Source organism: Centroberyx gerrardi, chromosome 18, assembly GCF_048128805.1.
Source record: "Centroberyx gerrardi isolate f3 chromosome 18, fCenGer3.hap1.cur.20231027, whole genome shotgun sequence".
Lineage (NCBI taxonomy): Eukaryota > Metazoa > Chordata > Actinopteri > Beryciformes > Berycidae > Centroberyx > Centroberyx gerrardi.
This window is the reverse complement of record NC_136014.1, coordinates 27,167,538-27,184,762: the sequence shown is the minus strand read 5'-3', so window position 1 is coordinate 27,184,762 and position 17,225 is coordinate 27,167,538. Positions and strand designations below refer to the sequence as shown.

The 17,225-nt window shown below is 39.9% G+C and overlaps 1 protein-coding gene across 1 annotated transcript in view; it reads right to left on the bottom strand.

Moving 5' to 3' along the window:
• cnksr3 (cnksr family member 3) overlaps positions 1-16,306 on the bottom strand; it is a 46,903-nt gene extending 30,597 nt beyond the window's left edge. Inside the window, exons 1-4 of the mRNA XM_078289782.1 lie at positions 16,186-16,306; positions 6,873-7,075; positions 3,785-3,872; positions 208-249 (exon numbers count right to left, since the gene is read on the bottom strand). Coding sequence (XP_078145908.1) covers positions 208-249; positions 3,785-3,872; positions 6,873-7,075; positions 16,186-16,275 — 423 coding nt within the window. The 5' untranslated portion in view covers positions 16,276-16,306. The remainder of the gene's footprint in view (positions 1-207; positions 250-3,784; positions 3,873-6,872; positions 7,076-16,185) is intronic.
• Between the last annotated feature and the right edge of the window lie 919 nt (positions 16,307-17,225).

Sequence of the window (17,225 nt, the reverse complement as noted above, 5' to 3'; positions counted from 1 at the left end):
CAGGAAAGGGAAGTGTGTGTTTAGGTGAGTGTGTGTGTGTGTTTCTTTGTAAATCCCACAAACACATGTATGTGCTCACGTTGGTTGTTGTGTGTGTGTGTGTGTGTGTGTGTGTGAGTGTGTGTGTGTGTGAGTGTGTACACATGCTTCCGATTAGAATCTCCCCCCATCTCCAAAACCAGAGAGAAAAGCAGAACCAATACTTACAACTTCCAGAATCTTCTCCTCCATCTCATAAACAGTGCAATCCTGCAATTAAAGAGGAAGATAGAGACTTGAGGATTCCACACTGCAAAAAATGTCCGTCACAACAAGTCATTTATAATCCTCTATTGAGTCTTAACATCTTATTTTTCTATTAAAACAAGTGGATAAACCTGCCCATGAGGTGAGATAATCTCACTTTTTCCAATACAGCTCAGACAGAATGTAAATACAAAATGATTTTCTGGAAACAAGTGACATCATCTTGAAAGCAGAAGAGTGATCTGCCTTATTTCCTGATATTGTTCCTCGTTTCTAAACAATTCGTGAAAACAAGTCAAATTTTCTCACACTCATGATATTTCCACTAGTTTTTTTTGAGTTTTTATTCAGTTTCTCAAGTGGAGACAAGACATAACATATAATAAAATGTGTTTTTTTTGCCTATGGTACATACAGTATGTCTTAGCTTATGGTATTTTATTTCATTTTATGGTGTTTTATTGCTTCCATCTAATGTATTACCTTGTGTTCTGTGTGTTTTAAGTGTTTTACGCAGAGGTGTGACCAAGTCAGCTCTGCTCGAGTCCCAAGTCAGTCTCAAGTCTTGAGGCTCAAGTCTCAAGTCAAGTCTCAAGTCTAAATGTAGATTATCAAGTCAAGTCCAAGTCAAGACAAGTCATTAATGTCAAGTCTCAAGTCTAAATGTAGAACAGCAAGTCAAGTCAGAACAAATCAAGAGTCCAGTATCAATTTAATATCTTAAAGAAAACTAAATATCTAGGACTTTTCAATGCAATATGGTTTTAATAAGATACAAACTTGGTAAGAGCATCATGAGTTTGATTTCTATAATCAGTTTCAACTTCAATAAATTCAATCATTCCATACAAATTCAGAAAACAGAATTTAAATTCAGTCGTCCGCTGGAACAAATCTCATCACTTTCAATCTAAGTCATTTACACAAACACAAGATCTCAAGTCAAGACTTTAGAAACCTTTTCAAGTCATCAAAGTACAAGTCAGAGTCAAGTCCCAAGTCACCAGAACCCAAGTCAAGTCGAGTCTCAAGTCTTCTCTTCATGCAGCAAGTCAAGTCTCAAGCTATTAAAACTGTGACTCGAGTCCAAGTCACGTGACTCGAGTCCCCACCTCTGTCTGTTTGAAGTGAGTTTGCTAAAACAAATCCCAACAAATACCATTTTGAGATGGCAATAAAGTACTGAACTTGAACTTGATATTTACAGACTATGAACGGAGCAAATAACAAAAACAAAGAGAAAAGAGAAAAGAAAAGAAATCATGAACACAGTCATATAAACTCACACACTTTACACCTAACCCAGAAATATATTGCTATCCCATTCCCTCAACACAAGTGCTTCAACACACACCACATAGAAATTCTATGCTTGAGGAAGTGTATGAGCTCAAGCATGAAAAAGACAAAACTGTTGATCCCATAAAATAAATGCTTTTTAAAGTTTTTCAAAGAAGAGCGCCTTGGACTTTTGTTCCACTCAGTTACACACTCCAAACCAAAGATCACCTTCTTTTGAAGTTTCTTTGACACTTTGCACCAGTTTTGCAGCTCTCTGTGTTTCCTCTTTGTTCCAGTCACTAAATTAAAGAGCTTCTTAAACAAGTCGAGATTTTTTTTTTTTTATGTTGTCTATCTTTGAAGATATGCAAGTGTGGTAAACAGAGATGGGATGGGATGGGAAAAAAAAAAAAAAAAAAACAGCGGGAAACAAATATTTGAGAAATGACAGGCGGAGTGAGAGAAAGCGGAGGGGAATGCGAACGCCTCCCAGAGCTCCTGCAGGATTCCTCTGCGGGCGGCTGCCTGTCGGCGGGCTGACGGGATGATTGCACGACGGCTCGGAGGGGCGTCGCCTAACTACAGGGAGACGACCGGAGCCGCATCTGGAGCCGCACGCTGCAAAAAATATCATTTCATCTGCTGTTTGGCCTTAAAACCTGATTGTTCTTGAAATAAGTGAAGAAACAAGCTGCCAGAGGGGTGAGGAATTCCACTTGTGTCCAATACAACTCAACTTGCTTTGAACAATTTTTAGGGATGCACTGATATATTGGAAGACTCTGTATCGGCTATTGACTGATATTGGTATCGGCCGATATCAGCTTTAAAAAATAATATCGGTCAGATATTTTTACTGCTGATATTTGGCTGTTTGTGTCACTTAATACAACTGTCAAATTAGCAGAACAGAATAAAACTAACATGGTCTTTTATTTAAAAGACACTTAATTATCTTAAGATGGTTATGTCTGAAACGCCTGTTTTGCACCTGCATTTGTGCGAAGATTCTTACAAAAATGTATATCGGTATCGGCCGATATGGGTGGGAAAATATTGGATATCGGTATCAGTCTAAAAAAAAAATCGGTGCATCGGTGTTATTTCAAGATTTTGCCATTTGCTTCAAGGAAAGTCAACCTGCACTGGAAACGAGTGAAATTATCTCACCTCACTGGCAGCTTTTAAGACTTTAAGACTTAATAAAAGATGAAATAACTTGTTAAGATGTGTATTTTTTGCAGTGCAGATCTGTTTTTATCCCATCTGGTCCTCCTCCACTGGAAACCATGTGACGCTTCTTTTACTTCATCTGGAGGTTTCATCTGAATCAGTCCTATGGGAACTTAAATTTTTTTTAACCTTTACTGATCCTGGGAGGGTTCCCTGCTTTCATTTCATTGTTTTATTTAAAATCCTGAACAGAAAGCGTTGATTCAAAGCCTCTGATGTTCTGATGCTCTGATGTCCATGTGTTTAACCTGAGCTCAGTCCCAACACAGTTAAGCAGCTTCTTTCAGCGCGCTGTCTCAGCTATGTTTTGTTTTCCACAGCTCACCGGCGTGTGGAAGTGTGTGTGCAGGCACATGCGTGTCGGAGGGAGAGGGATGATGGGATGTTGCTGTTAACACTGCGGTTGGGGCGAGTGGATCAGCGATGGACTGAATCTATCACCGGTGGAAATTTTCGCAGCTGATTTTTGTTTCCGACGATGAAATCAGGGGAGGGACTGTGGATCGGCCCGGTCTGTCCGTCTGTCACGCACAATATCTCAGACGCCACTGATCGGATTTTGACTAAACCCCGGGGATGATGAGCCTGGTCCAGACTCCTGAATCTCGTCCCTCCACTCTTCAGATTTTGTCGAGCGATTTGGAGAGTCTGGCGTTTCCCTCGTCGACGGCTTGTTCTCTCTCCGAGAAACAATTGAGCCGATCGGCCCCTTTGTGGGCGGGACTAAAGTTTGAGAAAGATTTTTATTGGCCTAAGGGGGGCGCTACAGCGTTTGTTTACTTGCTGGATTTTGCTGAAACTCGGGGGGAATGATGCATCTCACCACCGAGTTCTCACATTTTCAAAGCTACACTGATACTTGTACATCATTTGTTCGCTCATCCATGTATCTCACACAATATCTCAGACATTGCTAATCTGATTTTTACAAAACTTCCATTATTAAATATTGATTAATACAGAAGAAACACCATGAAAACCATCTGTACTGAAGAGACCAGACGGATATTTGAGCTGCGCTGACCTTCTGGACGGTGGAGGTGAGCTCCAGACAGAGCTGGATGATGCTGTTCTTGGTGGAGGAGAAGTCGTTGACGCCGGTCAGAGGAGTCCTGCAGCAACACAGAAGAAAACACAGAAAACATACAAGAAACATAAGAATCAGGCAGAAGAAAACAGCAGGAAAAACCCATTCAGTTGTTATTCAGGGCGACTTACAAAGAGTGCAGCAGTAGAATAAGCTTTAAGTAGTAAATTACATTATATTTTCATATAAATAAATGTCTGTTTTGCTACTCTGTGTCCCAACAATATTCATGTATTATCAATAGTGGATTAGTGTGAGGTAGACAGAGGAGCAGCAGGGCAGTTTATTGGATAAATTTGGCTTGTAAAGGACTAAAAGACTACAAACTAAAACTGAATGATATGTGAAATTCATTAGTTTTAGCACTGATAATGGGCGAATGGAAAATGATTTGCACTATTTCCACTGAAGCACTTTACAGGACTGATGTAGAATAAAAATGTCAGTTTGAGAAGTTCTTTCTTCCATTTGTGAGTTTGAGCTCCTCTGGCATTGGGATGTTTACTGAAACAATAAAAAAAAAAAACGTTAAATCAAGCTTTAATTTTTTATCACTGATTACATTTGCACTAGGGATGCAACTAACGATTATTTTCATTACTGATTAATCTATTTTTTTGATGAATCGATTAACCATTTAGTCTATAAAATGTCAAAAATAATGACAGATGCCCATCACAGATTCATAAAATGTCTTCCTCAGTCTGACCAGCAGCCAAAAAACCAAAATATTCATTTTATAATGAGATGAAACGGAGAAAAGAAGCAAATTTTCTGCCAATCGACCAATCAATTAATTGACTAATCGTTTAAGCACTAATTTGCACACAATGTAATATTCTCTATGTGGCTCAATGGGAAGAGCAAGGCACTAACTTTTACATCTTTTAAATCTTCTTAAGACTTATTTAGATAAACTTGCTTTTTAGGGCCAGGGTTAGGGTTTCCCTTCCCACCATACTGAAATAGCAGACCGGCCTACTTGAACGCCTTGAAATTACCTTAAAATTCAAAATCAAATTGGAATACTCTTCTCAAATTCTCAAATTCTGGATTTCTAAGGACGTCCCTGCACTGGACGATTGGTATAAAGAGGCACTGAGAATACTCCCTCTGGAAACACTGACCTACACCCTTCATGACAATGTCGAGGGATTTATTAAGATATGGCAACCAGTCTCGGACACGGTGGACCCGTCTGGGCTGAACTTCGTTCTACCTAATTAACAACATTGGAACTGACTACAGCATACCCTAGTGATTTGAATGTAATTATGTCAGTGTTGTGTATGTGTGTGGTTTTTTTTTCTGTTTGTTGAGTATCATGTTTGTAAAGTTGTGACTCCTGCTGTTTTTGTGTTTTGTTAAGGCAATTCAAAAAACTATGGAAAAAAGTGCTTCTGTACATATTCTGAACTGAAAGTATATGTAATTGTTGCCGGAACACCAATAAAAAAACGAAAAAACAAAAAATTCAAAATCCAAAATGTTATGCTATCCACCCATATTTTAAATGTCAAGTTCAGCATGGGCGACAGGCTTTAGCTGCTCCGTTCCTGAGGCTCTGGAGCCCCGGTGGCACAGTGAGGTGTTCTGGATGAAAGCGTCGCCTGTGTGTCAGGTGTGTGTTTGAGCCCCCGGTGGCACGGTGAGGTGTTCTGGATGAAAGCGTCGCCTGTGTGTCAGGTGTGTGTTTGAGCCCCCGGTGGCACGGTGAGGTGTTCTGGATGAAAGCGTCGCCTGTGTGTCAGGTGTGTGTTTCGTTAACGGCGGCGCTGCAGCGACTCGTCAGTTTGTGTTTAACAGCTCTGCTGCTGGAATGCTCTTCAAGCTGCTACAGGCCGAGGAAACACCGAGACGCTCCGACAAGCCGCTGCCACTCCAGGACACCGCAACTGACAACACACACACACGTTAACAAGGAGCGGAGGGGGTGTGTGTGTGTGTGAGAGAGAGAGAGAGAGAGAGACAGACAGAGTGTGTGTTTACGAGAGAGAGAGACAAAGAGAGAGAGTGACTGAATGAGTATGTGTGTGTTTACGAGAAAGAGTGTGAGAGTGCCAACTGTCTTTGCGTGAGAGTATGTGTGCATGTGTGTGTCAAAAAAAAAAAGTGTGTGTGTGACAGAATGTGAGTGTGTAAGAGGGAATACAGTGTGTCTGTGTGTGTGCAATAAATAGAGGGAGTGTGCGTGTGTGTGTAAGAAAGAATGTGTGTGTGTCTGTATGTGTGACAGAAGAAAAAAAGAGTGTGTGTGAAAGCAAGTGTGTATTTATGTGTATATAAGTGTGTTTGGGAGAAGAATTGTGAGAGAAAGCGAGAGTGTGTGTGTGTAAATACACAGGAGAGAGAGTGAGATTTTATGTGTGTGTGTGAATGTCAAAGAAAAATGTATGTTTGTTGATTGAGCGTGTGTGTGTCTCAGAGAGTGTGTGACTGTGTGTGAGTGTAAGAAAGAGTTTGTGTGCATGTGTGTGTCAAAGTCAAAGAGAGAGAGAGAGAGAGAGAGAGAGAGAGTATGTGTGTGTAAGAATTAGAGCAAGAGTTTGTGTGAAATTAAGTATGTATGTGTACTAATAGAGAAAGAGTGTGTGTGTGCGTGTGTGTGTGTGTAAGCAAGAGAGCATATTTGTGTGTATAAGTGTGTTAAAGAGAGAGAGAGAGAGAGACAGAGAGAGAAAGAGACAGAGAGAGAGAGAAAGAGAGACAGAGAGAGAAAGAGAGACAGAGAGAGAGAGACAGAGAGAGACAGAGAAAGAGAGAGAGAGAGAAAGAGAGACAGAGAGAGAGAGAGAGAGACAGAGAGAGAGAGAAAGAGAGACAGAGAGACAGAGAAAGAGAGAGAGACAGAGAGAGAAAGAGAGAGAGAGAGATAGAAACACAGAGACAAAGAGACAGAGAGAGAGTATGTCTAACTGTATAAGCGTTCATGAGAGAAAGCAAGAGCGAGTGTGTCTGTGTGTGTGTGTGTGTGTGTGTGTGCATGTGTGTGTAGGTGTATGTGTGTGTGTGTGCGTGTGTGTACCTGTCCAGCCAGGCCAGCAGGCTCTTGGCGGCTCCGATCAGCTCGACCACGGCGGTCAGGAAGTCGTTGGAGGGCTGATGGGAGTTCTTGCTGCGGTAGGCGGGGTTTCTCCTGCGCTGCGACGCCGCGTTGCTCAGGTTGTTGAACGCAGCTCGCATCCGGCCCACCAGCGTCTTCAGGTTGTCCGACTCCACGCCGTAGTTCTGTGGAAAAAGAACGTCATCAATAATATCAGCAATATACAAAAAATAAATCTCCATCTTGACAGGTAATTTAGTCGATTATTGAGTCCTGAAATTGTAATTTTCTTAAAATAAGTGAAAGAATCTACCAGTGGAGTTCAATATTTTCACTTGTTTCCAATGCAAATCAACTTGTTTGAAGAATTTAGTAGAATCAAGAGTCATTTCCTTGACAGCAGTGCAGTGATCTGCCTTATTCTGACTGGTTTCAACAGACTGACACTCTGTTCTAGAAAACTCCTGAAACAAGTGAAGCTGCATTGGAGACAAGTGGAGTTATCTCTCCTCACTGCAGAATGTTTCTCTTGGGTTAACAACAAGAAGATGTGAGGCTGAATATGAGACTAGATGACTCGTTAAGATGGAGGGTTTCTGCAGTGTTTATGTTAAAGGTGTGATGTGAATCATTTTAAGCATCAATACATACATACAAATTTATAGTGATACGTTGTAGGGCTGAACAATTTTGAAAAAATATCTAATTGCGATTATTTTGACTGATATTGCAATTGCGATATGATTTGCGATATTAGAGGGAATGATAATTTTTACATCATTATTTTCATTTTAATTGAAAAACGGATTAAAATGATTATGGTGTGATTTTTGCGGGGATCTGTACCAAACAAAGATGTTTTCTTAAGTCTGTAGAATATGATGTGTAGGCAGGACATCTCTGCAGCACCACAATATTTCATTTAAAATGGTATTTTGACACATTTCGCCTTTAACAAATATTGCGCCTCCTGCGATTTGAAAATTGCAGTAGGCCATATTGCGATTTCGATAAAATTTCGATTAATTGTTCAGCCCTAATACCTTGGTATAATGACTGTAAACAGACAATTGTTCTCCTCTATCTCACTCCAGTAGTATTGTTAGTTCTAGTGTTTCTCCACATTAAGACTACATTTCCCATCAGCCCCATTGCTTCCTGCCCCCCCCCTTCCCCCTCCCTGAAGAGGATCAACATGTTGGAAGTGATTTCTCCATCTTCCTTTCCCTCCTTCCACCATCTGCTGCCAGAAACTCTTTCAGCTTTAGCTCCGTTTGCTCTGGAAGAACAGAAGAAGAACCTCTTCCTGTTTTGTGCCGTAAAGCGATCCAGCAGATTTCCCTCCAGATCCACCAGGTGGAGAAACGATGGAGGATGCAGAGTAGAGGCTGATAGAGGCTGACAGGCTTCTCATTGGTGGACTCATTTGTTTACAGTAATTATGCTAATGTCTCGAAATTAAAGTGGTGATGATTTGATCTTAAAATAATTCACGTAGAACCTTTAATATAGCTGGTAGTCTCTAATAAAAGTCCTTTAAGCAGTTCGTCATTAGATACAACAAACGAAAAAATCCTAACTAGGTCAGGTCGAGAAAACACAAACCGCAAACATCCCATCGTACCCAGGAATGATGGGAGATTAAGGCTACTGGAGTGATTCTCATGACCCTTGACCACACACACACACACACACACACACACACACACACACACACACACACACACACACTTCCCTGCATTCCTGAGGACCAGTCACCATGGCGGTCATCTGACTAGAAAATATTCCACACCACGTCAGCTTCACTTCACCCAAATCCTCCAAGTTATGTGAGCTTGTGTGGCGACAGAACCATTGACAAAAAAACACCGATCAGCTTTATGATCAATATACACTCTGAAAACAGAAGGTTCTTCAAGGGTTCTTTGGTTACAGTAGAGGTTCTGTATGGAAACGTAAGGACAAAAAAACAGCTCGAGTTGTTCAAATAAAAACCTGGAAAATGAGAATAAAGAATCTGGTGTGGCTCGTTAAAAGTTCTGCTAATACTGCTGGTTTGGAACATCTCACCGTTCCTATAAGGTTCTTCACAGAACCAAAAAGGGTTCTGCAATGGCACGAGCCTATAGAACCGATCTCTGGTCATATACAGAACCCTTTTTATTAAAAGTGATAGCTGACTTTTCTCTATCTTTTTCATATTCTAGTTGGAATATTGATAAATATATATGATTTTGCGGTACAAAAAATGTTTTTTTTTCTGTTAATGTACAGTTCCTCACAAATTCATGACATTCAAGTCTAACATGTCTGTGTGAATATCTACTTATTTTATCTTATGTGATTTTATGCTTCTTGCATTTTTTATTCTTGTCTTGTTTTATTCTTTGCATTTTTATTCTCGTCTTTTCTAACCAATTTCTGTAAAGCACTTTGGTACAAACTTGTTTAGATTTGTTTTTAAAGCACTATATAAATAAACGTGAACATTTTTATTATTTCTCTTACTGACTTTTATTATTCTTCACAGTGACAAATATCAGAATGTGAGTGAATGTGCAGAAACACTATTCTACTTCATACTTTTCCAAACCTTTTTCTGCATTTTCCAAACGTATCAAGACCTGGAGATTACCAAATTCTTTTTCCATACGTCTGTCCCAAACCTCTCTCTCTCTCTCTCCCCCCCCCCCTCTCTCTCTCTCTCCTGACAGTGTGAACACGTTGGCTCGCCTGAGGCAGCTCAGATGTTCGAGGCGTCGTGACGCTCAGCGCCAATGAAAACATCTACAGCCAAACTGACATTCCACCTGTTTGACGACTCCACTGCAAAAAAAAGTACTGCAAGTCATTTCATCTGACCTGCTGGAGAGAGCTGCTGCCTTTCAACACAGTGTCAGCTGTTTCAAGTGAATAATTAAGACAAGTTGAAAGTAAGTGAAATTATCTGAGCAGCTCTTATCTGCATCTGAGGAGAGCTCAAGATGAAGATAGCTCTTTGTTGGAGTGTAAACAGGCAGAATCTGTCTTTTAATCACAAACACAGATGTGAATCTCGCTTCGGTGCGCTCCCTCAGGGCAAAGCTACAATCAATCCACTGAAACTACAAAAAAAAGACTAAATAAGCATCTAAATTTTGTGTATATCTGCAAATGTCCTGGAGGAGTTTTGACTTGCAGATGGAAGCTACGATTTTTTTTTTTGAACTTTCATAACCCATCTGAACTCAAGATAGTGTCTGCTCTACTCAAAATCAAACGTTTACAGCCTCAAACATCCCTGTAAAGCTCGTGATTGGCTGTCACGTACTTAGATTCTTAAAGCAAAAGCTCTGACAATCAATTTAAAAGTGGAAACGTTAATTCAATCCAATAAATCAATATGTAAATAAAGCCAGTGGAGGGGGGAAAGTGTTTAAACAGGAAGCACCGTGCTGCAGTTACACTTTACTGTAGGAACTCTATTATAAATCTCACTGTGACTTAACATCTCTACAAATCCAGATGTGTAAAGACTATTTCACTAGTATCAGAAACAGTACTGGCAAATACCCTTGTTTTAACCTGCAGGGAGTACCAGGTGGGTGGGGTTAACAGTATCGGGACAATTGAAAGAGTGGAAATCCCAGAAAAGTATTCTGAGCTAACTTTCCAATACTTTCCTGTGATTGTGTAAACTTTCTGGCCGTCCGCTGTGACAAGCCCCACCCATCTGGCCTCTACCTCGGATAAAACAAACCATAAACAGAGTATCAGCAGGTTTCAGAAGGCCTTTTAAAGACTTTTCATGCGACCTAGAATGGATTACACCTTTACCGACTGAATCAGAAGTCTCCAGGTGTTTTGTGATTGAATGAGCCTGAGAGGTTTATCTTTAATCGTGGTGCGTTCATGTAAAAACGGTCACAAATAACATTTAAGGTGATGTAAAATACGGGAGTGTAAGACTTTGTCAGACTCTTGGAGGGCCTGATGACAGAGCGCTGCGGCGGGCCGCGGGAGGTCGAGGGTTAAACGGAGAAGCGGCGGCAGGGAAAGTTTCTCCTGTTCTGCTGAACGAGCCTCAGATGGAAAACTGATCAGCGGAAACTGCTGGAACAATGCTGCAGCAGCTTTTCCTCTGCTGGCTGTACTCTGTGTGTGTGTGTGTGTGTGTGTGTGTGTGTTTGTGTGTGTTCTCTGTGACTAGTGTGTGTGTTTATATCCGTGTCTTTGCATGGTGACTCATGTTTGTTCTTGTGTGTGTATGTGTTCAAGAATAAGTGTGTGTATGCGAGTATCTTTACATGTGTATGTTTGTATTTGTTTTTAAGTGGATATGTGTTTACGTGTGTTTGCCTAAGTGTGTGTGCCTTTGCATGTTTTCTTGTGTGTGTGTGTGTGTGTTCATGTACGTGTGTGTTCTTGAGTGCGCTTGAGTATTTTTGCGAGTGTTCTGGTATGCGAGTAGTGTGTGTTTATGTGTAGGTGTGTTTGTGGTGTACATGTGTTTGTGTGTATGTGTGTGTTTAAGGTGCATACACTCAAGTGTGTGTGTGTGTGTTTTATATGTCTGTTGAAGTGTGTCTTTATGTGTGTGTTCTTGTGTTTGTGTCTCATTCATGTGCATGTTTGTCAACGTGTGGGTTTTTTATGTATGTTTCTATGTGTGTGTTCTGTGTGTGTGTGTGTGTGTGTGTGTGTGTGTGTCAGGGGAAGGGTGGGGGGTGTGACAGGTGGGAGGGTCACATCTGTTTCCTGCTCCACACCAGAGAGTTTTAAACTCCTCCTGTCCTGCAGAAAATATCCACCGCAACGAGTCAGTTGGCCTTGAGTCTCGTCTTAAAGGAAAACTCCGCTCAAAAGAAACTGGTGATGCAGCTTTTATTCACGGGTTCATTTAGTAGTTTGTTGTATTTTTCTTCTTCATGTGGATAACTGGACAAACGTTTGAGGAGTTTGATCTCCTTTTCTTTTCAGGATAATGTCTTTTTTTCTTTAAAGACATTTGCTTGCAACAAGGGAAGCTCTCAACTTTCTTGTCCAAAAATAAAAAACAAAATCCACTGGACTTAAAATTGAAGAAGTAACTAAGTAGAACTGATGAAGCCGCTCGTACGAGTGGCAAAACGTCTTCAACTCTTCAAAAGTCCAGTGGGTTTTGTTTTTAATTTCTGGACATCTTTCTGTTCGGATGACTGAAATGAATCCAAATTGTCAAATTTCTTGTTTTGAGACTTAACTCCCTTGTTTGAGACTATTTCTTGAAAGAAGTAATATGGACATGAATCAGGTGAAACACACTGAAACTATCAAAATCATCTGCCAGTGTGGTGAGATAATTTGACTAAAAGTAGGGCTGGGTGATATGAAATCAATATCACTATCAATATCTTTTCTATATCGATATACATCACACACTGCAGAACCTGACAGACTTCAGTTATTCTCTCTTGTCTCCAGACTCATCAAGATTATTTTAGGATTTTTTTAGTGAAATCATCTCACTGCACTGGCAGATAATTTCACCGTTTTCAACAAATTAGACTTTTTTCCAGGAGAATGTAACTTGTTTCAGGACATTTTCTTGGTAAAAGTGAAATTGTCTTGGAGAAAGTTTCTTGTTTCCAGATTTTCTTCTTCATTGTTTTATGATGATTTCTTGAAAGAAGTCATATTGGCATGAATCAAGTGAAATTTACTAAAATACGATATTGATAATATTGAATTATCTCCCAGCCCTAATTATAAATATCATAGTCAGGTTGATTAGTGTGGATACAAGAAAAAAAAAAACTTGCCAAGCTTGTCATTTTTTGCAGTGTAATTTAAAACAACATGACATTACAGGAAGCACTAGTTCACACACTGTAATGTCTGTATTTGCCTTGTTTCAGAGCTAATCTGCTCTCTGATTGGACAGCTGTCTCTCTGGATAAAGGCTGAGTTTACTGCGGTCCGTCGCCACCAAGCCCTTTTATTTATCCTCCCATTCACCCCACTGTTCGTCAATGGGTTACAGTAGGAGGTGTCAGGACCAGGCTCCGTTTAAAAACCCTGGTGGATCCCATTCAGCCGCACTACACAATAAAAGCTCAGCGCTGATTGTAAATCCTCCTTTTCACCGGAACCAACAGGGACACACACACACATACACACACACACACACACACACACACACACACACACTCACACACACACACACACACACACACAGCAGGAGGAAATAAAGAGCTTGGAAAGGGTTTCGGTCTTTTATTCAAGACTTCTGCGGCTGTTAAAGATCATTTTGTTGGTTTCAAGACATTTTTCATGCTAGACTGACTTGTCTGAAGGTACAGGTAGTCATGTGAAATAAGTCAAACTGTTTTAAAATACACATTTCTGAAGTTTGAAGACAATTTTGTAATTTTGTAAAGACTAATTTTGGTGGTTTGAGGGAATTTTGCTTGTTCCATGCTACTCTAACTTGATTTAAGATACAGTTACACACACACACACACACACACACACACACATGTATTGAGTTTGAGGACAGTTTGTAAAAGTTTGCAAAGTCAATTACTGGTTTCATGATCAATTTTAGATTAAGTTATGTTATCATGAAACTAGTCAATATTCTTCAGAACAATTAACATCTGCCAGTAGAGTGAGATAATTTGACCTATAACATCTAGAATATGCTTGAATAGAAATATTACAAGAATGAAAAACTCTTGCTAAGATAATTACTTTTAAAGTATTAAAGGTTCCCACATATTTTCTGTTTCAAAACTCCGCACTTTTTCCAGATCTCAATTTATTTACATGATTTGAGGATTTTGTTGGGTGTTCAATATGATTTATGATTTATGCTGACAGTAGCAGGTCAATATGAGAGCCAACAATGTTAAATCAATCTATAGCTGAACATTATTCCTCTCTGCACCTAATAACACAACATGTGAAGTGACAGCAGGTCTGCAGCTAAATAAGATGAACAGTTGAAAGTGTAGCTGAACAATATTTGTCCATACTTTTCCATAGTTTTTATGCAATTCTTAAACTTTTCAAAACCTCAACATTTTCAAATTAATTTTCTGTACTTCTCTAGATTTTCCAGACCTGTGCAGGAACCCTGGTCAGAGGTGGGGACTCGAGTCACAGTTTTAATAGCTTGAGACTTGACTTGATGCATGAAGAGAAGACTTGAGACTTGACTTGACTTGGGTTCTGGTGACTTGGGACTTGACTCTGACTTGTACTTTGATGACTTGAAAAGGTTTCTAAAGTCTTGACTTGAGATCTTGTGTTTGTGTAAATGACTTAGATTGAAAGTGATGAGATTTGTTCCAGCGGACGACTGAATTTAAATTCTGTTTTCTGAATTTGTATGGAATGATTGAATTTATTGAAGTTGAAACTGATTATAGAAATCAAACTCATGATGCTCTTACCAAGTTTTTATCCTATTAAAACCATATTGCATTGAAAAGTCCTAGATATTTAGTTTTCTTTAAGATATTAAATTGATACTGGACTCTTGATTTGTTCTGACTTGACTTGCTGTTCTACATTTAGACTTGGGACTTGACATTAATGACATGGACTTGACTTGGACTTGACTTGGTAATCTACATTTAGACTTGGGACTTGACTTGAGACTTGTGCCTCAAGGCTTGAGACTGACTTGGGACTCGATTTTTTTTTTTTTTTTTTTACAGTGTAGCAGCGCTAAACCTGGATTGCCTGTGCTTTGCCAGATCTGATAAAGATTTGCATTATATTTACATCGGCACATTCCCTGGCATGTGAGCCGCTCTAATATAAACCACTGCTGTCAGAACATGTGATGGGAACAGAGACAGATGAAACTCAGACTCATGGGCAGCTTCCTCAAATTTAACAAGTCAACAAATCTCCTGTTGTGTTGAGATTAGTTTCACTTGTTTCCAATGCAGCTTCATTTCTTGTAAGATTTTCTCAGGAAGAAGTGGTTAACTCTACTTTTGTCCCATATCTGTTGCTGTTTGTGTCCATGTTATGTTTCAAGTTGGTTGTAGTGCTAAAAATGTGTCTTAATCATAGCTTCTAAAACATTTGGTTGACACTTGTTTTAGTTTTAGATGATATTAAGACTAACAGAAATTACAATGCTGATTTTAATTTCACATTTCACAAATTTCACAAACACAAATTGTTGTTTCCACACAGATTTCACTGTTATCTATAGCTACCATGATTGGTGTATTTAATAATTTCATCAAAAAACAAGAATGATCATGCAGCTTTAAGACTGACGGAGATTGAAGGAACGCAAATCAACGAGAGAGAGAGAGAGAGAGAGAGAGAGAGAGAGAGAGAGAGAGAGAGAGAGAGAGAGAGAGAGACAGACACACACATACAAAGTGTGATCTGTATCTTAATGCTTTGGCAATATTGTTCTTAACTTTCATGCCCATAAAGCCTGTTGAATTTAATTGAATTGAGAGAGAGAGACAGTCAGACAGACAGTCAGCTGAGCCTACATTCCTCTCTAATCCCTGGTTCCTGTTCATCCAAATGGTCAGTCTGCCACTCCCAGCCTCGCCTTGTTCAATCACACTCCGAAAAAACAAAGGTTCACCTCTGCACCTTCTGTCAGCAGGACAACACACTGTACAAGACACACAACAAGCTTCTGATCTGCACCTTATTACCGCTTTGAGAAATGTTATACAACAGGTAGTTTCAGTCCAGGAGGCCTTCCAAATAGGACTGCAACTAACGATTATTTTCATTATCAATATCGATTATTTTTTCGATTAATCATTTAGTCTAAAAAAATTTAAAAAACCAGATCCCAAAATAATTCTTCAAATGTCTTCCTTAGTCTGACCAGCAGCCAAAAAACCCAAAAGTATGGGATGCTTATCTAGTCGAAAACGGATGTCATTCAATTTCCTGCTGTTGGATGGCAACAAAACAGAGATGTTAGTTGAAAAAAAGACGAAAAGGAGCGCTTCTTGGACCTGAGGTAGCAGAGGACAGTAAAAACAGCTGCTCTATGTTTGGTGGGTACAACAATACCTAAAAAATACTACAGATATTCCTTGCCAGTGATGTAAGATACATATAAGTAAAAGCATGAATTCCCCCAAAAAACATGGCACTCCATCTGCAGGTACAAAGATGTGAAAGGCGTAAAACAGCGACCAGCGCGTATCGACCAAGAACTGGTCTTTGATTCTGACGAGGAATATCTCTAGTATGTTTCATGATGTCAGTTGTTTGGCAAACAAAACAAAAACAACTTCTTTTATATTCTACAGCGGATTTCCCCGGAGCGGACACTGACCAGGGCGCAGAGCAGATCCACGGCCTCCAGCACCAGCTCCTGGTGTCCGACCCGCGACACGCCCAGAGACAGCAGCTCCTGGTGGGACATCCTCAGCAGCTTCTCCCCGTCCACCTGCTGCTGCTGGAAGGACGGGACGTACTGCTGCAGGCTGTCGTCCAGACCTGAGGACAGAAAAAAACACACTGAGGAAACTGAGGAGACCCTGAACCAAACACAGTCCACAGAGCTGCGATTCCTGCTACGCTGTCACTAATACAAAACACATACACTACTAGTCAAAAGTTTGGACACACCACATTTTTCTTTATTTTGACTATTTTCCACATTTTAGAATAACAGTAAAGACATCAAAACTATGAAATAACACAAATGGAATTATGCAGCGACCAAAAAAGTGTTAAATCAAAACTATCTTATATTTTAGATTCTTTGCCTTGATGGAAAGGCAAAGGCTTTGGAAATAAATTCATACATAGGATCAACTTCACTATTTATATTTGACTAAGAAACTCATTTCAAGCATTTAAGCAGAAGCCTTTAGATCAGAATGCTTTAAGAGAATGAAACACAGAACATTCAGTCAGGTGGGTCCAGACTGTGGACTGGTAGCGTATGTTTCCCCAGAATAACACAGAAACAAAGTGAATTTAAACCTAACAAAATAATGAAAAACTAAAATACCTGCTAGGTGAAATGTTAGACACTAGTGATGGGGCGATCTGCTTATCTCACAATACACATCGATACGCGATATGGAGTTCACGATTCAATACAATCACGATACGATGTAATTTAGTGATGGGACGATATATCGAAATTCAATATATCTCAGTGACAATCCGTCTGGTGTGTCAGGAACATGAATGGTGATATCAGCTCCATGTTATTCTGCTGTCAGGAACATGAATGGTGATATCAGCTCCATGTTATTCTGCTGTCAGGAACATGAATGGTGATATCAGCTCCATGTTATTCTGCTGTCAGGAACATGAATGGTGATATCAGCTCCATGTTATTCTGCTGTAGTAATCACTAAT